Here is a 23,894-nt window from a genome sequence, read left to right as displayed (position 1 = left end):
AGCAAATTTTTCGAGCTTCGTGTCCCAGCTAGAAAAATTAGAAATTGTATAAACAGCTACAGCAAGTGTATGAAGCGCAACTAAGAACCACGAGAAATCATACAAATCTCTTCATGAGTACGAAGCCTACATTGCACACCTGATCAGATTAATCAGACCTATAGCACCAAAATTAAGCCAGTACTGAGAATTGCTAGAAATAAAATGTTAAGAGACATATTGGCACATGGGGCAATACAGTCTAAAGCAGCTAAAAATGCTTCTAGAAGATTAGTTAGTACCAGCAAAAGTTTAGCTACTTTGATGTATAGCAGATGAAGCTTCTAGTTTGAGAAATAGTTAGTCAAGCGTATTATGCTTCCTAAAAGAACTAAATTCTATTACACAGCAAAATAATACATTATTTTATTACATATTATCCAATAGTTTATTTTTGTAACATAACGAATAAAGAGATACCAAAAATTTTACAGGAAAAATCAATTTGTTGTTATGAACTGTACTGGAAAATTTTGCAAAAATAGCTTTAGAAAAAAATTCAAGCTGCAAAAATTATTAAAACAACATATTTTAAATATAAAAAAAAAGAATTTATTTGAGTTAATATTAACTCATCGCAAGTTAGGATCCAACTACATTACAGCCAATATAATCAATATGTAAACATAGTTAATCCAAAATATCCAAAATGTTCTGTTAGTATTCCACAAAACAATTATGGTTTAAAACAAGCCCACAAACATTACACAACCAACCACCTACCAATTTTTAAAATCATGGAGAATCTCTGCTACCCAATGGATTATTTTCTCTAGTTCTAGATCGCTTAACTATACACAAAATAATAGAGTTACATATGTAAGTATATCATGTCAATATTAAAACTGTTCAAGCATTTATTACCTTAATATATCTAAATAATATATAAGATATAACAGGACTCAGACAGGGATGCGTGCTGTCGCCACAACAATTTAATGTGTGTACTCCCAACCAATATTTTCAGGATGCACTGAGAAAGGCATGGGTAAGAACTGAAGGTGTAAGGATTAGGGGAGCATCATTAATAACATATGGTAGGAGAGCCCAAGCGGGGATTTTTGCAGTTACTCGAGCGCGTCAGATTATCATATGGGGAGAAACCTGGTACCCTGCAGATGTACCTCTACCATATATTGACTCTTAACACAGGGAAGTTCGTTAAGGGGGGCCCGAAAAAAATCTATCCTTAAAAATACTCGAAATTGTCAGCGTAAAGACACTTGACGACGTAAAGAGAGTAGTGGGAAACTGGCTACAAGCGACCCAGTGTAGAGAACTCTGGAATGAACTGAAGAAGACCTATGTCCAGCAGTGGACACGATTGACTTATTGATGATGATAATAATATGCTAATCCTGCATACCTACTTCGTAAATTTTTACGTGATCGTGTCCAACATCGCAAGTTAATGCAGATCCTCAAGAGGCTTGATATAGACCAAAAAGACATAAGATACATTGAAAACTTGTACTGGTATCAGACAGCACAATTAAAAATAGACAATTCTATATCCAAACCCATACATATAAGAAGGGGTGTTCGGCAGGGATGTGTGCTTTCCCCTCTTTTATTTAACATTTATTCGGAAACTATATATCAAGAGTCTTTGGAAGATGCAGAGATGGGAATCAAAGTGAATGGGGTATTGATCAACAACATACGATATGCTGATGATGCTGTCTTAAATTGTGACAACATAGCAGATCTTCAACAACTTGGTACTATAATCGGAGAATACAGTAAGCGAATGGGATTAGAGATTAATACCAAAAAGTCCAAATTCACGATCATCTCCAGAAACTTAAATGCAGTTGAAAACTCCACCATAACATTGAATATTAAGTCCATTGAAAGAGTGAGCAAATTTAAATACCTGAGAAAGTGGCTTTTTGAAGACTGGGCATCGGACAGGGAAGTAAAATGTCGCATTGAGCAAGCTTGACAAGCTTTCGTAAAATACAGGAAGGTACTGAAATGTTCAGAGTTCGATCTTAAACTGAGACTAAGGTTTACTAAATGTTACGTGTGGTCGGTGCTGCTATATGGCATAGAAGGCTGGACACTCAAAACGAGGGATATAAACAGATTAGAAGCCTTTGAAATGTGACTTTATCGCCGTATCCTAAAGATACCATGGACAGCGAGAGTCACAAATGTAGATGTCCTTAAAGGAATCAACCAAGAGTGCCAACTTTTCGAGAACATCAAGAAAAGGAAAACAGCGTATTTGGGTCACATCATGCGAAACGAAAAATACCAGTTCCATCAACTTATAATCCAGGGTAAAATTGAAGGCAAGCGAGGAATAGGACGCAAGAAAATGTCCTGGCTCCGAAACATAAGGCAATGGACAGTGATTAACGACTTACAATCTCTGGTACACATTGCAAGAAACAGAGAGTTAATGGAAAATGTGATCGCTAACATCCATTAATGGATTTGCATCTGAAGAAGAAGAAGACACATCAGTTAATAAACTAACTTAGTAACAAATACTTGAACAGTTAGGCAATTATAAGCAAATCAAGCAAACTTACGAGACTTTCTGTCAGCATGTCTGGTTCTCTTTCTCTCCCTTGGGGCAGTTCTGGTTGAAGGTGCTTTAGTGGCGGTTTTTACCAACGTTTCGATCAGCTCGTCGTCTCCATCAGTCAAGTTTCCGTTTCCGGTGCTCATAAAGGACCTATTACTCTCTCTGCGCGTTCTTCTCCACGGAAGAGTTCCTTGAAGACTTTCTACGTCGGACATATCGCTGCCGAGTAACTGGCGGAGCTCAGCGTCGGCTCGGTCTTCTTTTGTTCTGAATTTTCCTACCTAAAATTGTCATTATATGTAGAAAAACAATATTTTGAGAAAAAAGTATTTGTGCGATAATATTTAAAGCGTGGTTATATCGCTACTACAATAAATTGTAGATATGGTCCAATTCAAACAATTAGGCGTGCACGTCATATATTTAATGACATCATAACATAACCCAATGTTACAAACTTTTTTTTTTTTTTTTTTATTTAGAAATAACCGCATTAACCACGAAGGTCATCAGCGGGGTAACGAGAATACAATTAATAAGTTTACAAAAGTATGACATTGTGTACAATTAAATCTTACTTGCTAGGTTACATTTATTAAGGAATTGAAAAAGAGGTTTACAGTCGGTTTGCAGGTTAAGAATGTCTTTCATATTGTTTGAATAACCAGATATAGATTGTTTGTAAGCGGCGAATTGATCACATTCTGTTAGCACATGTTTTACTGATAGTGGTATATTACACCTTCTGCATTTTGGTGCTTCGGTATGGGTAATGAGATGCTCATGAGTAAGTTTACAGTGTCCTAACCGAAGACTTGGTTCGATCTGTTGGTTGTATGTGGATTCCATGGACCAGTATCTTCTTTAACGTCTCTTAACTTACTCGTGGATGTTTTCCATTTTTCACTCCATAAATTGAGAGTCATTGATTTTAGTAATTGTTTTGTATCTGCGGCTGGAATTGATTGTTCTGCCAATGTTGGTAATTGCGCAGCTGTGTAAGCCCAACGATCAGCGTTTTCATTTCCCTCGATTCCAGAATGAGAGGGAACCCATAGAAAAACTATTTTTGAGTATGTTTGATGCAGACTGTGTAATATTTCTTTGATTAATATGGCTATAGGATTTTTCGTGAAGGTTTGTTGTATGAGTCTCAGTGAATTGAGTGAGTCAGATATTATTAAGGAGTGTTTGGTTTGTGTATTGGAAATGTGCTTCAACGCTTGTAATATGGCATAAAGTTCACCATTTAAGATGCTGTAGGAGCTGGGAAGCTTAAATAAATATTTGGTTTCATTGTTTATGTATACTGCTGCTCCTACACCTTGGGAAGACTTAGACGAATCAGTGAATAAGTGGGTATAATTTTTATATTTTGCGACTATTTGTTTATAATTTTGATATATAAGACGTGGATTGGTATCGTATTTATTATATTTCGTCAATTGGGTGTTTACATGTGGGGTTCTGATAATCCATGGAGGAATGCTGTGTTCATTCATTAACCACGTTCTGGGGAAATTTTGGAGATTTAACGTTGATATATACCGGTGAATTCTAACATAAAAGGGTGGTGGAGAGGTGCTATGTTGAAAAGTTGATTTGAAACGATTACAGAACGTTTTTTTGTGAGCAGGAATTGATGGTATTGATGCTATTCTAGAGGCATAGGATAAACTAAGAATTTGTCGTCTGAAAGATAGAGCTGGTTCGCCCAGTTCGCAGTATAGGCTTTCTACAGGCGTTGTCCTGTAAGCCCCTAGAATTATTCTTATTGCGGTGTTGTGTATAGTATCTAAGCATTTTAATATTGAAGGGCGAGCAGATGTGTATGCAATACATCCATAATCAATTTTCGATCGAATAAGGCTTCTGTATATTTTTAGCAGCATTAGACCATCAGATCCCCAAGACTTGTTTGCTAAGCATCTTAATAAATTTAAGCCCTTTTGACAAGAAAGAGTTAGTGTTTTAATATGATTTTTCCACGACAGACGTTCGTCGAATATCATGCCCAGAAAATTTATGTGTGAAGTATAGCTTAGTTTCTGGTTGTATAGGAATATTGATGGTCGATGCTGCTCTGGTATGTTTCTTTTTGAGAATAATATGCAATTTGTTTTGTTTGGGGAGAAATTGTACCCAGACATTATAGACCAACGTTCGAAGGATGTTATGCATTGCTGAAGGCTTTGAGCCATGGTGCTAAGACATCTTCCCTTGATAAACACGATCATGTCATCTGCGTAAAGTCTGGCTACAACTGGTTTCTTTAAATCTTTTAAGACATCATTCATAGCAATTAAAAATAAAGTTGGGCTGAGAATTGATCCTTGTGGTGTGCCGTTTAATTGTTTCTTGGTTGATGATATTGTTCCAGAAATTCGGACTTGGAATTCTCTTTGAGATAAAAAATTGCGTATGAAATTTATTATATTGCCTTTCAATCCCCAGTGATGTAGTTTATTTAGGATGATTTTATGGCATGTAGAATCAAAGGCTTTATTAATGTCAAAATAAATTGCTAGACATTTATCTTTAGTAGCAAATGCTTCGTGAATATGACTTTCTAGGTCAATAATGTTATCAAGTGTGCTTCTAGATGGTCTAAATCCGGATTGTTCGGGAATTAATAATTTGTGAGTTTCCAAAAACCATATTAGTCTCTTGTTGATTATTTTTTCTAGCAATTTACTCATGGAGCAGGTTAGGGAGATTGGCCTGTAAGATTCAGGCAAGAGTGAAGATTTGTTAGATTTAAGTATGGGGATGATTGTTGCTTTCTTCCAGATTAAGGGGAAGTCACTATTATTCCACATGTGATTAAAGATATTAAGCAGGATTTGTTTCGCCGTTTCTGGGAGATTTTTTAGAAAAACTGGAGGGATGTCATCGGGACCAGAAGAACTGTCTTTTAGTGATGAGAGAGATTCCTCCATTTCTTCTTTTGTCAGTGGCTTGTTTAGAGAATTAAGGTTTTCCAGCTCTTTGAATTCCGTAGGGAGGGCAGTGTTATCATTAGTTATATTTCTGTTTATGGAAAGCTTATGATAATAGTCTGCGAATGCTTCACCTATTTCTTTTGTTTGGTTTATTCGTTTGCCGTCATAATCTAATGCTTTAATGACATGGTAAGTTTTGTTTCCATAAATACCTTGTATCTTCCTCCATGCCGATGATATTGTAGTGTTTCTGTTTATGCTTCCTACGAACTTCTTCCATGACTCTTTTTTACTTTTGTTGGTAATATATCTTGCTTTTGCCCTATGTTTTTTGTATTCAATTATACTTGTTGCGGTTTTCTCCCTCCTACATCTATTTAGAGCAGATTTGCTGTTTTGTATTGCTTCGGCACATTCGTCATTCCACCAAGGCACAGGCTTAAATTTCTTGATATGTTTTGTTTTTCCTATTGAAAATTCAGCGGCTTTTATGATTATTTCGTTAAGTTGAGTTACTGCTGTATTTGCGTCCTTCCACTCATTAATTTTGTATATGTTATTCTCAATGGTTTTTGAGAAAGAGCTCCAGTCGGCTTTCTTTATTTTCCATTTCTGATGGATACTATCTCCGTTTGATATTTTGTCTTTTATAGTTGAATTCGTTAATTTTATAGGAAAGTGGTCACTGCCTAGTAAGTCATCCATAACTCTCCATTCAAGGTAAGGACTAATAGTTGGGCTACATAATGAAAGATCGATGCAAGAAGAATTGCCAGTAGCTATATTGAATCTAGTATTGCTGCCATCATTCAGTAAACTTATGTTCATGGTGTTGAATATGTTTGATAGAATTCGTCCCCTTCTGTCTGTTTTTTGAGAACCCCAGGAGTAATTGTGGGCATTAAAATCTCCTAGAAGAATGAAAGGAGTTGGAAGTTGATTTACTAGAAACTCCAGTTCATTCTCCATTAAATAATGGTCAGGAGGAATGTATATGTTGCAGATGGTGTAATTTAGTTGTGCTTTAATTTTTACGGCTATCGCTTCTAGGTTTGTATTTATTCTAATTTGTGTTGCTTGTAGATTCTTTGAGACGTAAATGGCTACGCCGCCACTCGCAACTTGTACATTTCGGTTTTTAACGAATTCATTGTATCCCCTCATTTTGTGGACATTTTCGTCTCGGAAGTGAGTTTCTTGTAGACACAATATGTCCAGAGAATGGAGGGCTATGATATGCTGTAGCATATTTAAACGGGTATAGTACCCATTTAAGTTCCACTGGAGTAATGACTCGAATGTATTTATTGGGTATCTTGAGATGTATTTGAGATATCAGATTGGGTATCACTTACATCTTGGGATTGCTTTAGTAATTTCTTTTTTAGCCTTGTGACACGAGTTTTTAGTTTCTTAGTGTTTGCGTGAGGATGAAGTTCTTCTAACATATCTATTAGTTTTGGAATATCTTCTGTGAAGTCTTCCGCAATGCTAAGAACATCCCTCGATCCGTATGTATTTTCTAGGAGCTGTTTAAGCTGATGGCTGTTGATTATGAAGGGAGGAGAATGGGAGTCGATATAGTTTATAATAGATTCAGTAAGTTCTATTTCTTGATCTAATGTATTAGATTTGGGTTTTTTGTTTTTCTGAACGACTGTTTGGGGAAGAGAGAAGGTAGAAGTATTGGGTGGCATTTGTTCTTCTGGAGTGGCTGGGGTCATATCTTCAGCTGTTCGTTTTGTTGCGGATGAAGTTGTCGACTTAGTAGTTTTGTCCGAGGTTGGGATATTTTCAGATTGAGCAGTGTGATCTGGATTTGTTACCAGATTGGATGTGATCAAAGCAGTATTGGCGACTTTTGCACAATTTTCTACTACTGAGGAACTTTCGGGTAGAATATTATTTATTGAGTGGGAATTTAAGTCATTAGGAGATGTTTCATCCGGTTGAGATATTGGAACGTTATGTGTGGGTTGTGATGATTGTTGGGAATGTGGGTTAATATTGCCCGAAGGGCATTGGGATGCAACATGACCCGATAATTTGCAGGTGAAGCAGCGTTGACTGTCTAGGGCTAAAAAGATATGATATGATAGATTATCATGTGTTATTTCTAAGAATTCGGGTATGGTAATATCTGGGGAAGGAGCGATATACACCTGTCTTCTGAAGCTGAGTATGTGTTGGTATTCTGGATTTGAGGCACCTATTCTAAGAAAGTTTATTGGAGAAACTAATTTTAATCCAATATTTTCCAGTAAGGTTACAAGAGTTTCGTGTGGGATCGTTGGGCTTACATTCGATAATACTAGTCTGTCTGCTGGTGAAATTAGACGTCTTGCTTTGATGACTTCATTATTGACAACAATTTGACCATGATTAGTTAAAAACTCATCAACCAGTGATTTATTGGTTAGATAAACACATATTCTGTTGTGTGAAATTCTGCTACAGAAAATGATGTTTATTGGTTTTACCAGAGGTCCCAATTGGAGAAGATAATCTTGAAGTTTTGCTCCCTGAATGGAGCCGAAGATAAGTGCCTGGTCTTTGTTAGGATACTTGTAGATATTTTTTGAGACAGTGCTTGCATAAGATGTGTTGGAGGTATTCATATTATTTAAATTATTATCTGGGTGAGTGTTGGTGGATGAAGATTGATTTGTAAATGTTGGTTGTGACATTTTATTTAAAATATTCAAATTTGCTAAGTTATTTTGTTAAATATAATTATTGTCCAAAACATTTTTCCCAGGCCGACCCTGCCTTTTGTTGTTAAAATTTCTTTATTTCGCTAGGCGAGTTTTTACTAGCTAATTACTTTTCAGTCTTGTGTATCTGATATCTAACCTCAATCAGCCTAACAAAAACCGTCTGGATGCAGTTAATATTAAAAATTTACTCACAGTTGCTGTTCTTGGTATTTTATGTCACTGCACTAGTAAAACTTAACTGTTAAAAGGCTTTTATTTAGCGGTAATTTGTTTAAATCGACCGTAAATTATAAAACGTGTGTTTACAAACAGGTCTCACAAACCAATCATGTTACAAACTTGACGCCAAACAAATTGAACATATTTTTCCTCATACGTTAGTTTTTTTCGCGACTGTCAAGTTTAGTAGGAAAGCGCTGTTGCCAAATAAAAAACATATTTATTTATGGAAAATCAACAGAAATATGTAAAATACAAAGGGGTATCAGACAGGGTTGTAAACTGTCCTCACTATTGTGCAATTTATATTCAGATAGAATATTTAAAGAAGCGCTGCATAATTTGGAATGGGGTATGAAAGTTAATGGAATTCCGATAAATACAATCAGATATGGAAACGATACAATTATTTTAAGTGATGACATGAATGGATTACAATGCCTTTTAAATGTCACTGACACAGTGGGAGGAGAGTTTGGAATAAACATAAACTGTTCAAAAACAAAATACGTGGAGTTTAGCCGTTTGCCACATCAAGATTCACGGTAATATGTTAAGTCATATAATTCAAAGAGTACTCAGTTTTAAATGTCTTGGTTGCCATATTACTGAACAACTAGATCCAGATACAGAGATAAAATGTAGAATAGGGATAACCCGCACATTTTTAAAAATGAGGTCATTCTTCTGTAATGATAACTTGCGACTTCGACTTCGAAAGCGCATGATTAAATGTTGCAGTTGGTCAGTTTTCTTATAAGGTGTCGAAGCATGGACATTAAAAATATCCACAGTTAATCGTTTGGAAGCTTTTAAAATGTGGTTGCACAGGCGTACACTAAAAATACCATGGACGGCGATGCTGACAAATGTAGTAGTTATTAAGAGAGCAAATGCTGCTCGCGAGCTGCCTGATAACATAAAATGTAGAAACTTACTAAGATAGGTAAAATCGAAAGACGCATAGGAATTGGTTGAAAACAGGTCTCTTGATTGAAGAATATCAGATTAGACAGGAATAAAAAAAGCAGAACAACTATTTAGAATAGCTCGAGACAGAGGCAGTTTTGCCAAGTTAATGGGACCATGGTAATGGGCCAACGTCAATGGGACTTGATAGGACACGTTAAGAAGAAGAATATTTATTTACCACCGCAGCTACCTACTATACGGTTTCTGTTTGTCATTAAGAGTGCGAAACAAAGATGACTATCTGTACTATAAAATGTCAAACCCATATTGTATAATAAAAGGTGATGCAAGATTTTTGTTTATAGATGTGAAGTTGGTTGAAATATAAACTGTCTTATCAAACTGTTTACATACTAAATTCTGTTACTTTAGTTTCTCCATTTGATTTTGATTCAAATTGTTGGATATTTTAATTGAATTGTATTAAAAGATAATATATCTGTGTTTCGTCTTCCCCGATTATAATTTGAAAACAATATTTTGACATTATATTTAACCTCCAATATTATGACAGACGTCAGTAACCTTTTCCAATCTCACCAAATGTAATAATGGCGTCATATAAATAACACGTCACTAACTCTAGCTAATGAAATGCTCGCTGTAATAAAAAAAGTCTGATTATTCCCAATATATTTTTTCAAATTTAGAATATGGCAACAAGGGAAAATTACATGCAACCCTTAGGGCCGGTTGTTCGAACGCTAATCAACAATGATCACTATCAAGTATTTAATTACTGTCACAACTGTCAATGTCAACTTTGGTTAGGTTGCTGAAAATATAATTGATTATAATTATGACATCAGTTAATCAATTAACATAACAATTATTAACATAATTGATTAACTAATTTCATAATTGTAATCAATAATTATGTTTTCAGCAACACAATCAAAGTTGACATTGACAGTTGTGACAGTAATTAAATATTTGATAATGATCATTTTTGATTAGCGTTAGAACAACCGGCCCTAATTGTTTGATTTTTCCTTTATGTGTATATTTTATTTTGAGTAGAAAGTATTTTTGAGATAATATTTGACTAGTATTTATATCACTATTACAATTGTAGATAGCAGGGAGTCAAGAACATGAGAAAAAGTGATCAATAACAAAACTTCTTCTTCTTTATCGATTCTACAATAAGTGAGTTCTGGGTGCGTTTACTATTTTCCCCCATTCTTGACGGTCTTGACAGCAATCTCTTATTTTTGCACCGCCATCTTACAAAGATCACTCGTTACTTTATCTTTCCATCTTTTTCTTTGGAAATCAACTGACCTGCTGTTTGGCCGTTTCGAGTGTTTAGCAGTCTGTCGTCATTCCCTCTTAGTACTTGTCCTGTCCATTGTATACGATTTGCCTTGATGTGTTCCAAGTTCCCACTTGAAAGTGGATCGCCTTGTCTTGTCTTAGACCCATTTCGATTTGAAACTCATTTGGTATACTGTTGCCAATTCTGATACGTACACATGAATTCTGCACATACATCTGGGCTATTCCTACCAGCTTTTTGGGAACTTCCATTTCCACCATTACTTTCAAAAGTGTATCCCTGTTTACAGAGTCATACGCCTGTTTAAAACTCTACAAAAATTTGATGTACATCTTTGTTGTATTCCCAACTCTTTTGTAAAATTTGGCCCAAGATAAAGATCTGGTCTATTGTTGACCTTCCTGGTGAGAAGCCACACTGGTAATCACCTATTATTTCTTCTGCGTATGATATTAACCTTGTCAGTAGAATAATCGACATAACGTTTTAGACTGTAGATAATGATATTATTAAAAAAACTGTAGAACATAGGTCACTCTTCAAATTGTAACTTTATAAACGTCACATCTTTGCTATTTTATTTTTAAATCATTATTTTACTTTATTTTTCATTAATAATTATCTTCTGTATTCGTTTTAACTTGCCTTTTCGTTAAAAACTTGTTTGGCTCCCGTTCTATAGGCAACTCTCTTTTCATCTAAGTCATACTGAACATATTTCATAATCTTACATTCTAGCATCTGATCTAATTTTGTGTTCCATAGTCGTTATTTCAAATTTCATGTTCTGTGTTGTGTGCTTCGCTGATATGACAGTGACACTTCATCCCTACTCCCTGACACAAAGTGAAAATGGAAGGGAAGAATTATTCCTTAGACATGAAATTTGAATATTAGCTTCATTTTAATCCATAATCCATCAACACTTATTCTCTTGGGGTAAGAAAATTCATTATTTTTTTCTAATAATTACATTTCTACATCTAACTGTTTTTATAATATTTTTTTTCTCTCTAACCTCCAAATGTCAAAGCATGTGTTCTGATATTTTAGTTTTAAGTATATCTTATTAACTTACATATAATATGTATATGCATGTGAGTAATCAAATTATTTGACTAGTCCCGTCAGTATTAATTTTATTTTATTCCTTTGCCAATTACTATTTTTTACGATTATTTGGCAAAGGCTCGTTTTTGGTTTTTCTTCTTGATGTTTGCTTGATGTTTGACTTATACACGTTTTGTATTCTAGTTTTTGGAAAGGAATAAAATATTTCTCCCTTCGGGAGCCTCCAGCATAAAGCCTATCGCCGGCGATGACACTAAGGCTGACAGCAATGAGACCATGACATCTAGACTGCAACGACTACCATCTCCAGCTGCAGGGGCCTAGGGCCGAACATCTGCCCAGGTCTACAAGAAGTCTACAGCAATACCATTCGACATCAAGAAGTTACCAGCGAACCAGATACCAAAAGCCATAAGTATAATCCAGAATTGTTAGTTTTTGGCAAGAATTTGAATATATTTGTTAATGCATTTAATAAGTCATATTTTTATTATATCTTTATTGAACAAATAAACATGATTAGTTAAAAATACTATTTTGTTTGCTTTCATTCTGAATTTTCATTGTTCATATGACACCCTGAGAGATTGAGATAAGCTAGGGTAAACGATAACTATCCTGGTTGGCTGAAATATTATTTTCGAATGGTGTTTCAATTAGCTGGGGTAGTCTATCTATTGTCGTGTTCGTTTCACTGGCGCCCAACGTAGTCTATCGCCTTTTTTTCGTTTCAAACTCATTTGGTATACTGCTACCAATTCTGATACGTGCACATGAATTCTGCACACACATCTGGGCTATTCCTACCAGCTTTTTGGGAACTTCCATTTCCACCATTACCTTCAAAATGTGTCTCTGTTTACAGAGTCATACGTCTGTTTACAATTCTACAAAAATTTGATGTAGATCTTTGTTGTATTCCCAACTCTTTTGTAAAATTTGGCCCAAGATAAAGATCTGGTCTATTGTTGACCTTCCTGATCACAAGCTACACTGGTAATCACCTATTATTTCTTCTGCGTTTGATATTAACCTTGTCAGTAGAATAATCGACATAACGTTGTAGACTGTAGATAATGATATTAGTAACAAAACTGTAGAACATAGATCACTGTTCAAATATTTAGGAATTGTCCTCTCCAGTATCTACGATCCTATAGAAGATTTAAAAAGGATTGTCAATAAAACAGCTATTATGTCAGGATGCCTAATAACTTATCCATGAATACCAAATAATCTGTAAAACATCTAAGCACACAGATAATCTGTGGTATTGTTAAATGTATTTTCTGAAAATATTCCACTTACATCTGTAATCATTTTTCCGCGTGTCTTGTTTCTCTCTCTATGGTTTGCTTTTTTCTCTAACTGCTGAAGAACTCGCTCCCTGGTCGTTCTGTATTCAAGTGAGAATTCGGATACTATTCTACAGAACTCATTGGGTTTCGTGTCAGATATCTGATGCAGGGGAATCCCCAACCATAGAAGGAACTTATGAAACCTAAAATATGTAAAAAACTTTTAGTACACGTACAAAACTAAATTACACAGATATGCGACATGCGTATTAACATCGACAAAACCAAGGTAATGGGCATCAACAAAAATTATACCGTTAATCATCAATTCTTTTTAAGCAATGAAATGCTAGCATGTCTTGAGAACTTCACATTTCTGGGCTAACTCGTGTCAAGATTGGAATTACTTGCGTCAAAATCCAGATTAAATCCAGAAGTCTATTTTAACAAAATGAAAAGTGTGCTGGTGTTATGTGATTTCAACTTTTTTTGTATGGCGTGGCAGCTTGAACCTTGTCAGAAGCCACCAGTAAGAAAATAATGACTTTCTAAAGCTGGTGGTACCTAGTATGCTATGAATATATGACCTGCTGTTAATTTGTTATTGTTGGTATATTCTTATTGCTGACTTCTTCTTTCAGTATTGGACACTTACTAGAATCCGCTACATTATACTGATGTGATTGCTGCACATTTTTCTCCCTCTCTTACAAAATAAAAAAACAAAGAGATAAAAATCATCTTAATTGTATAATGAAAAAATAAAATACGAACAAGCATTCAACGAAGAGATGGACAAAATAAAGAAGAAGAGAATAAAAAAATGTAGGGAAGAATTAAAAGAGATATGGTAAAATCGGCCAAAAACAGTAGAGAATTGAAAAAAATTAAAAACACATGGTTCGATGACGAGTGTAGAAAAGAATTAGAGATCGAAAATTAGATCAAAAGATGCTGAAAGTGAGTAAAATGAACAACGAAAAGAACAAAAAAAAATAAAAGGGAAAACAAAAGAAGATATAATGAAAAACTCTTGGAAGAAATTAAGTAAAATGACAAAAACAAACATAGGTATAAGAAATGACAATGCTACTGTCAAGTACAATAGGAAGACGCAGTGAAGGGGTCGACCCAGAACAAAGTGGAAAATGGACGTAGAAGATGATATAAAAATACTCAATGTCATAAATTGGGAGGATAGAAGCAATGAACCATAGAAAGGAGGATAATAGTCAATCAAGCAGTTTGCCTACTAGGCTCAATAAGCTAAAAATATTATTATTATTTATTATACCTTCAAAATAAGGAATTTGTGAATTTGTCGATGAAAAGAAATTAAAAGCGTGGATATAGAAGTAAGTCTGAAAGAACCAAAATGATGTTTATAAATGACTAGCTGTAAAAGTGAGAACTTGGAACTAGTTACAACTGATAATTAGTTCAACTAATTCAAGCCAGGTAAGAGATGATGAAAAGTGAAATTTAATAAAAAATTTTCCTCTTGGTAAAAGGTATATTAGTTTAAAAAGCCCTAAAGGGCTACAAACATATAAACAAAACGTTTTCGCTCTGTAACAAGAGCATCATCAGTGTTACAAGAACATGGTGAGCCAACCAAAAAATACAAAGGTCAAAGCCTTTCAAAAAACAGACAAAAGTCTTATATAAATGAACACATACGACTTCTGTTCTTTTGAAAGGCTTTGACCTTTGTATTTTTTGGTTAGCTCACCATGTTCTTGTAACACTGATGATGCTCTTGTTACAGAGCGAAAACGTTTTGTTTATATGTTTGTAGCCCTTTAGGGCTTTTTAAATTAATATACCTTTTACCAAGAGGAAATTTTTTAATTAAATTTCACTTGTAATTAATGGTATACAGCCAACTACAGGAAGTTCTTCCTTGTAGATGATGAAAAATGCCCCCACCTCAATTCAATTCCATAAATGCCACTTTTTAGCACATATCAAGAAACCCACTTTCTGAAATTTTTAGCCCTCTAGGTGGTAACGCGACCCACCTAGAGCCTAATTAGGCTTTTTAGGTTTTTATTTTTTATCTCAGCCGCATCGAGAGCTGTAATCGAAAACTTTAAATAAAAGAGTTGTAGCTTTCAAAAAGTTTTGTCTGAAAAAATGTTCTTTTTTATTGTTGGAGAGAAATTTAAATTTTTAGAACATTTTAAAATTTTAAATGAGTCTAAAAAATAAACTAAGACACTGGTTCTTACGAAAAATACATATAACGTGTATTTTTACACAATATTTCACCCTCAATTTGTTCAGATCTTTAAAATTGGTGAAACGTACTTCTAAAAATAAAAAAACCCCATATTTTCGCTTTTTAGATACAATTTTATACTTACAGGGCATTTCAAAAAAGGTAACGCCGCCTCTAGGATAGGTAAAAAACTATACCTAATCTGTACCTAAACTGTATCTAATTTGAAATATCTCAGTGGCATACTATTTTTCTTTCTTTATAACTTCAAACCATTACCCCTATGCGCGCCAATGATGAATATGAAATTCTTAATTGTATGTCAAAGAATGCACTACAACTATCTCTTAAAACCCGCCATATTTTATTACAATGTTGCCAGTAGTTTCGGCAAAATCGTAAAAAATGTGTAAAATTTTATTTCCTTCAACGCCCTGTATCTTGAAAATGGAGGGTGTGACAAATTTTTTTTACTAAGCAAACCCCAATTCATACCCCCAATATTTTTCAGTTTTTTACCTATTCTAGAGGCTGTGTTACCTTTTTTGAAACACCATGTATAAAATTGTACCTAAAAAGGGAAAAGCAAAAAAAGGGAAAATATTCGGTTTTTATTTTTAAAAGTACTTTTCACCAATTTTGAAAATCTGAAAAAAATGAGGGCGAAATATTGTGCAAAAATACACATTATATTTTTTCGTGAGAACGAGTGTGTTAGGTTATTTTTTAGAGTCATTTAAAATTTTAAAATCGTTCTAAAAATTCAAATTTTCCGCCAACAATTAAAAAGAAATCAGACAGAATTTTTTAAATGTACAACTTTTTTATTTAAAGTTTTTCGCTAGCTCTCTATGCGGCCGAGATAAAAAAAATAAAAACCTAAAAAGCCTAAAAAGTCTAATTAGACTGACTCTAGGTGGGTCACGTGACCACCTAGGGGGCTAAAAATTTCAGAAAATGTGTTTCTCTATATTGTGCTTAAAAATGGCATATATGGAATTCGAATCAAGTTGGGGGCATTTTTCATCATATTTCCCGGCTAGGCACTTTACAGAAGTTTTAGTATGGTATAACTAGATCCAAACCCAGACATCCAAAGTGAAAGTTATCCTACAACACCAAATTGTTCTATATGGTCCACATAATGTTCAGAAAAAAGTCACACCATTTTGAACGTCGGGTTTGGGGAGAGAGGGGGAGAAATCGGTAAATTAGTAGTTTTTTTTATGTTTTTCGTCAATATTTCTAAAAATATGCTTTAGCGTAAACAATGTTCTGTACAAAAATGTTCTACATCAAATTTAAAACAAAAAAGGTCCTATACATAATTGTTATAAAAGCAACGATTCCAGAGTTACGGAGGGTGAAAAGTGGAGGTTTTCGATACTTTTGATATGTCTTGGGTAATTTATAATATTTTTACTGTTTGAAAGAAATTTTCTTTAACAGGATTTGCTATTTCAGTGGCCGATGGTATGCTAGTGATAAGCTCTTGAAGAAACGTCAACCTCAGCACCCAAAATCATCATCAATTTCCCAAAAAATATAAAAAGTAGCGAAAACCTTCACATTTCACTCTCCGTAATTCTGAAACCGTTGATTTTTTAACAATTATGGATAGGACCATTTTTGTTTTAAATTTTATGTAGAACGTTTTTGTATAGAACATTGTTTACGCTTAAACATGGTTTTAGAAATTTTGACGAAAAACGTAAAGAAACTACTAATTTACCGACTTCTCCCCCATCTACCCCCCCCCCCCCAACCGGACGCTCAAAATAGTGTAACTTTTTACTGAACAATATGTGGACCATATAGAACAATTTGGTGTTGGAGGAAAACTTTTACTTTGGATGTCTGGGTTACGCCTTTTTTTGGACCAATTATACTGTACTACCTCTGTAACTTTGGAACCGTTCATTTTAGAAGGATTTTGTATTGGGCCTTTTTTATTTCAAAGTTAATCTAGAACATTTTTGTATAAAAGGTGGTTGTTCATAAACCTCATAGTTTTAGAAATATTGACGAAAAACGTAAAAAACTACGAATTTACCGACTTCTCCCCCCTCTCCACCCCAAACCCGACGCTCAAAAAGGTGTGACTTTTTTCTGAACAGTATATGGACCATGTAGAACAATTTGGTGTTGGAGGATAACTTTCAATTTGGATGTCTGGGTTATGTCATTTTTTAAATCAATTCTATCATACTATTTGGCGAAAAAACAAGAACATCGACAAGAATATATTATGAAAATGCTCAGAACATTCATTTCATCACCTGTAAATTTATATAACACAAATAAATAAGTACATACATATTATGCATAAGTACGTATGCAGTTTACAGTCATTTCAATTAAAATATCTTTGCGTTTACACAGCTAATTACCTATTGATTATCCTTCTGTGTACAATACCCAGGAGGATAATTCTTTCCGCGCAATCTGATAGGAAGTCAGACATCTTAACTTTCATCATTGTAGACCCATCGTGCTTGGCTATTACTTTTAAGTGGTCCCAGGAGGCTTTGCAATCTGCTTCGAGCCTTTGGATATTTAGGGCGAGTTCGTCGAAGTCGATCTTCGATGCCCTGGTTATGGCTCCAATCTAAAAGAGTTAAAATCAAATTAATCATTGTCCATTTTTATTTAGCCAACATGATAATTTTTAACTTAACCATACTCTAATCCACTATTAATGTGTGAATCTTTTTAATTTGTTTGGTTTGTATTTTTTAGCTATTTTAAGTCAATTATTTTAAATTCAACTGTTGGTACTGCCCACAGTAATAGCTACACTCAGAGGGATTGGTGACTTTCCAGAAAATAACTACATTTTTTTACTAATATGTAAGAGTATAATTTTAATTTTAATAATATTTAACAGTTTCTATCAAAATATGCTTTACCAACAACTTAATACTTATATTTTATGCCGTTACACTGGAAAATGTGAATACAGTATATGAAATGGTTCTAGCTAATCGGAAAATGAAGGTGTGTGAATTGGCAGAGGCCACAACAATTAGTAAAGAGCGCACTAATCATATTTTGAACGAAGTTTTGGATACTAATATGAATACAGCATCTAATGTACCAAAAGGAAAACGGTGGGCTTTACCATAAATGCAGGGCTCCCATGAGTATCTTTTAATCTTGACATTTATTCTAAGGCCACTCTTAAGCTTTTCTTGCACATATTTCACATTTTGATGTCCCCATCGCTCATGATACAGCTGTAGCAAGGACATTGTTTTCTGCAATGGTAATCTCATTAATCTTTGTTGTTGTGGAATCATTGCTTCAATGGCACATTTGAATAAAATACCTCTCACTTCTCTTATTCCAGTAAAATCAATGTCATTATTAATTTCTAGTTGACAGTGTGTAACCGTATATTTATGTAAAAACACCGTTTGGATTCTTGTCTGTTGTTGCTAATACTGAGAACACATTTGTAGTAGTTTAATGATTCGTTCTTTGTGATTAGGAGTGAATGATTTCACTCGAATAGTTCCTTTTCCTAATGCTTTAAGAACTTGTTTCTAAGAAGTTGCCAGCTGCTTTAATATTAACACAGGATTGAAATTCTTCATTCATTAACAAAATATTCTGGTGAATTGGTAACATATCTTGCTACTTTATTCTCAAACATTTCGTATAGGCGTATACGCTTCTTCTAAAACTATCATCAGGCCTATATTTTTAACGTTTTCTTGGCTGAATTCTGGCTTTGTTTTTGGAGGTCGTCTATCAGCTATCCATTTTATGCAAACTTTGACCCAATGTCCTTTCTTTTTACAGTAATTGCAGAAACGATTGGATGTAGTGGGTTTGTTTGATTTGTGGTAAACCATTAGAGCTTCTGAATTGCTATTATCTTGCTAAAATTTATTTCGAATATATATAGCTGAGAAACTAGTTCATCAAGAGTTTTGTTTTTATCTTTAGTTAATAGCATCCAACTAGACTTAAAGCTATTATACTGACTAGGAAAAATATGTAGAATTTTGCACATAATCATTACATCTGGTACCTTATATAATTGCTTCATTTCCAGTCTGTTATTTAGCTCATTGAAAATTCGTTTTAATTTTGCAATGTGTGTTGACACATCATCTCCATCATTTCACGATAAAAAAGAAATCTGAACAAATTTTAACAACTGATCTTTGGAGGAGGCTTCAAACTGTTGCTTAAGAATAAGCCAAGCCTCAAAACTTGATTTTTTGTCCACAATTTTCTGATAAACGTTGTCACTGATAGCACTACTTATAAAACTTTCTATAAAAATCAGTGTTGGCTTTATACGCTTTATTTTTAGCTTCAGTTTCAACCTAATCCAATAGGATTAGGTTTTACTAACATGTTATCTACGATCTAAGCAGCCTTCATGATAGTTTAGCATGACGCGCATTTTGGTTTTCCACATTGGGCAATCCGATTCTCCATTAACGGGGCAAAGGCGCAAAATCTTGGTCCAATTATATTTAAATTCTTGATGGATTCGACCGTTACTTGATGGAAGTTCATTTTATCTCACAATAAAACACTGAAAACTTTTGTTTTCTATACTTCCACAAAATTTATTTTTTTTTTGTGGAAGTATAGAAAACAAAAGTTTTCAGTGTTTTATTGTGAGATATTTAAATTCATTCATTTTTTAATAACTTTTTAAATTTTTAAATTTCTGAAAAAACTAATAAATATTTTTGAAAAATTTAAATGCAGAATGAAAGATTACATTATTGCCGAGGGCCGAAAGTCTCTCGGGATAAACAAAAAGAAATGAAATATTTGAAATTAAAAATCGCACTAAATTTTCTCTTCTTGTTCACCCCTGTAACTTATTAAAATAAACATTATATAAGTTTTATTTTACTTTAGGCCCTCGGCAATAATGTAATCTTTCATTCTGCGTTTATATTTTTCAAAAATGCTTATTAGTTTTCTCAGGATTCGAAAAAAGAATGCATTTAAATAGTTCCCCTTATCCCCCTATCCCCTTAAGTTGTTTACCTAATGGTACGTATAAAATCCATTTTTTTCGATTTTTTTTTTCAGCCTTGAAGTTTAAAGCTACCTACTTACTTTCTCAATAAAAAAAATTTCCTATTTTTCACTCAACAACTATTTTATCTACAAAATTGTGGTGCCTGGGCCCGTAACCTTTTGTGAATTATGGATTTATTTAAGATAAAATAGGCAAATGTGAACTTTAAATAGTGACTTTTGTTAAAAAAATATTTGACTGAAAATTATTGTATGTCCCACTAACATGATTGTGGGATTAATTTAATACAATGTGAAAAACCTTATCAATACTAAATTCAACAAGATGTACTGCTGGAGGCGAAGGCTGAAGATAGCATGGGTAGCGTGAAGAAGAAATGAATATATACTGAGTCAGCTAAACATAAAGAAAAGACATAGAAGGGCAAACGCCATAACAAATAATAGGATATTTTGGATACATGTTTCGAAGTAATGGTCTTGAAAAACTTCTCATCCAGGAAAAGATAGAAGGCAAATGAAGTACAGGTAGAGCTCCCACACGATACACGATGCTGCTACTTTTGGCGTTTTATTGTCAGAAAGATAAACAGAAATGGAGGAACATTGAAAAACAGTTAATAAATAGTGTCATGATATAACGTTACTTGCATCAGGTTGACGATGAAAGAAGAAGAATAAAAAATTATAAAACCTAATAAAAAAAAATTGAAAAGTCTTGAATAATCATGAAAGCCGAAGATACATATGCCTGTTACTAGCACAATGGCATACCAGTAAGTAGCAAGCGCCAGCTACTGTACCCAAACTGGCAAGTTTGAACGTATATTAGCATGCCAGTTTCTGACATACTAGCCAATTGCAAGCAAGTTGATTTTTCGTGCCAGTAGCGTGTTGTTTGATGCAATACGCATGCGCGTAAAGTACGCAGGCATGTGTGAACGAACGTGACAGCTACTGGTATGCCAGTAGTTTTTGAAGTTATAATTTTTTTAACTTTTTGTTTCATTCACTCCGATTACTTTCCAGTTTTGTTTTAAAAACTCAAAAACTTTAAAAAATGACTTATTAGTAGTTTTCACGTGGAAATCAGCCTGATTACTGGTATGTGTAATATCTACCCCTGCTGTTTTTGCCTAGATAGTAAATGCCAATTACTGGCAAATGTATTTTGTGCATACCAGTTACTGACTTATGCCAGTCACTGGTATGCAAATTACTTTCCCATTTTACAGGCATGTGTGTACCCGGCTTTATAAAGGACATTTATAACAAATAAAGCTTAAAAAAACAATAAAATCCTTTATAAAAGGTATATATTTAAAATCCCTAAAAAGGGCTACATCACAGAACTAGTTTTCGATTGGTTGATCAATCATCATCAGTGCTTACCTAAAATAAACATAACCTGGTAAAATAATGCAAAGTTTTTGAAACTTTGAAACCACCAAGATATATTTTTACAAAAATATGTGGGTCATAGCCCTTTACAAGTGATCCGTCAAGGAAACATGGGTTAAAAATGCTAACTTAAGCATGGATGTTAGAAATATTTCGTTAATACGCCCAAGGTAACATCTGAGCTATGGTTGGACTTGTTCACATAGACACAGAATGGCAGCAAGTGACAATGAAATAGATGGAGACTCCTGAATGTGAACAAGTCCAACCACAGCTCAGATGTTACCTTGGGCGTATTAAAGAAATATTTCTAACATCCATGCTTAAGTTAGCATTTTTAACCCATGTTCTCTTGACGGATCACTTGTAAAGGGCTATGACCCACATATATTTGTAAAAATGTATCTTGGTGGTTAGCATGTAAATTTCACGTGAGTATAACCTACAACTTTTCGTAATAATAGTCAAAATTTCAAAATCTTATTTTACCAGGTTATTATTTTACCAGGTTATATTCATTTTAGGTAAGTACTGATGATGATTGGTCAACCAATCGAAAACTAGTTTTGTGATGTAGCCCATTTTAGGGATTTTAAATATATACCTTTTATAAAGGATTTTATTGTTTTTTGTATTACATGGTATACAGCCAACTACAGGAAAACTTTTTCCGTGTGGATTTTTAAATAAAGCTTACCTCAGAATACAAATCGGTAGCATCTGGAAACTTCTCCATGACAATATGGCAAAGGTGGTGCAACAACGAATGCTTGTGAACCGTATCTTTCACTTCAGGTACTTTGGCTAGATACTCAATTTGAAAACCCCTCACTTCGTTCCCGTTCAGAAAATTCCCCACAGAAAGCAACGTACTCAGAATGCCCCTAAAAGTTTTATTTACACGCAGAACTTCGAAGCCCTGCTTGAGATCCATAAGAGGCTCAGCGATCTCCCGTTCTGAGTTCTCAAAATCCAGTTTGAAAGCCCACAGCTTCAGACGAGCTGGAAGCTCAGAAATAGAGGCTAAGGTTAAGAGGAACTGCTCAGCACTACCTAGAGGTATGTCGGGATTGGCAGCTTGGGCTTCCTGGATCTTGGTTCTCTCTTCTTCCGTTGGTAACATGGTGAGGAGTTTCTCGATGCCTTCGCGGTTCATGATGGTGGCGTCCATTTTTAAGATGGCGGTTTTGATGGAACGTGGTGGGGGGAGCTTGGTCATGCCGATGTTGATGGCGTTGGAGCGTTTGGGGTCCAGAACTATGATCTCTTTGTTTTTGTTCATTTCTTGTTGTTTCTAAAATTTAATAATTTCGTTATTTTTTATTTATAAATAGGATTTTATACACCAAAATACTCATTAAAACATAAATTGTAAAAGGTATAAAATCTAATAAAACAAAAATATGCGAGAGTTCATCACCTCCTTATCTTTATTTATTTTGAAACTACCAATAAAATTCCAACACTTTGAATTATTTCATATCGTTGATCAGAACTTCGGACATAAGGCAATCCAATTTATATTAGAATTTATAAACACAACATTATAAAGGATTGGTTATGTTGCGAGTGCCCATCCAACTGGACAAGTGTCATAAGTACGAAATTAACATTATTCTAAAAAGTTAAAATGGTGAAAAAATGGAAATTCAGAATAAGTGAAATTTGTGATTGCAACTTAAATTGGGTATTTAAATAGATTAAAAATAATCCTATTATTGGAAAATGTAAAAATTGTTTAGTAAAAACTTAAACATTTCTTGTTTAAAAGGATAATCCATCAACTGATTGATTGCAAAATTGTTATAAATTTCTTATAAATTGTTAAACAAATTGTTAATTGTTCATTATCTGGGAAAAGGTTTTTTTTTTGTTCTATCCTTAATAATATGTTATAATCTCTACATGACGATCTATAAATGACTCTTTCAGTTAAATTTGTCAATTATATCTTGCATGGTTTTGCTTAAGATGGAGTTGATAATGCTTTTGGATTTGAAAGGGATAAGCCTGTGACTTATAAGTATGCCTAATGGAGGTCAAGATCCCTGCTATTTTTGCTTTATGTTTCTATTTAAACATCTAAAAATAAATTTAAAAATATACAGGTTTAGAAAAGGGAATAAAAATAGTTGCAAATAGAAAGTGGTTGCATCTACTTGGGCATAAGTATCTGCAAACCTGCA

At 34.1% G+C, this 23,894-nt stretch overlaps 1 protein-coding gene across 6 annotated transcripts in view; it reads right to left on the bottom strand.

Annotated features, from left to right (window-relative positions):
• Positions 1-23,894, bottom strand: part of LOC114335223 (FH1/FH2 domain-containing protein 3) — an 843,862-nt gene that overhangs the window by 5,990 nt on the left and 813,978 nt on the right. For 5 of the 6 annotated variants that reach the window (XM_050661656.1, XM_050661658.1, XM_050661660.1 and 2 more), the window contains 4 exons: positions 22,406-23,002; positions 17,685-17,902; positions 13,084-13,276; positions 2,580-2,856 (listed from right to left, as the gene is read on the bottom strand). In XM_050661656.1, the coding sequence (XP_050517613.1) occupies positions 2,580-2,856; positions 13,084-13,276; positions 17,685-17,902; positions 22,406-23,002 (1,285 nt within the window). Of the gene's footprint in view, positions 1-762; positions 831-2,579; positions 2,857-13,083; positions 13,277-17,684; positions 17,903-22,405; positions 23,003-23,894 lie in introns of all 6 variants that reach the window. The other variant, XM_050661657.1, reaches the window with a different exon arrangement.

This window comes from Diabrotica virgifera, chromosome 9 (assembly GCF_917563875.1).
Source record: "Diabrotica virgifera virgifera chromosome 9, PGI_DIABVI_V3a".
NCBI classification, from domain to species: domain Eukaryota; kingdom Metazoa; phylum Arthropoda; class Insecta; order Coleoptera; family Chrysomelidae; genus Diabrotica; species Diabrotica virgifera.
The sequence above is the reverse complement of the archived record's forward strand: the minus strand, read 5'-3'. Positions and strand labels throughout refer to the sequence as shown.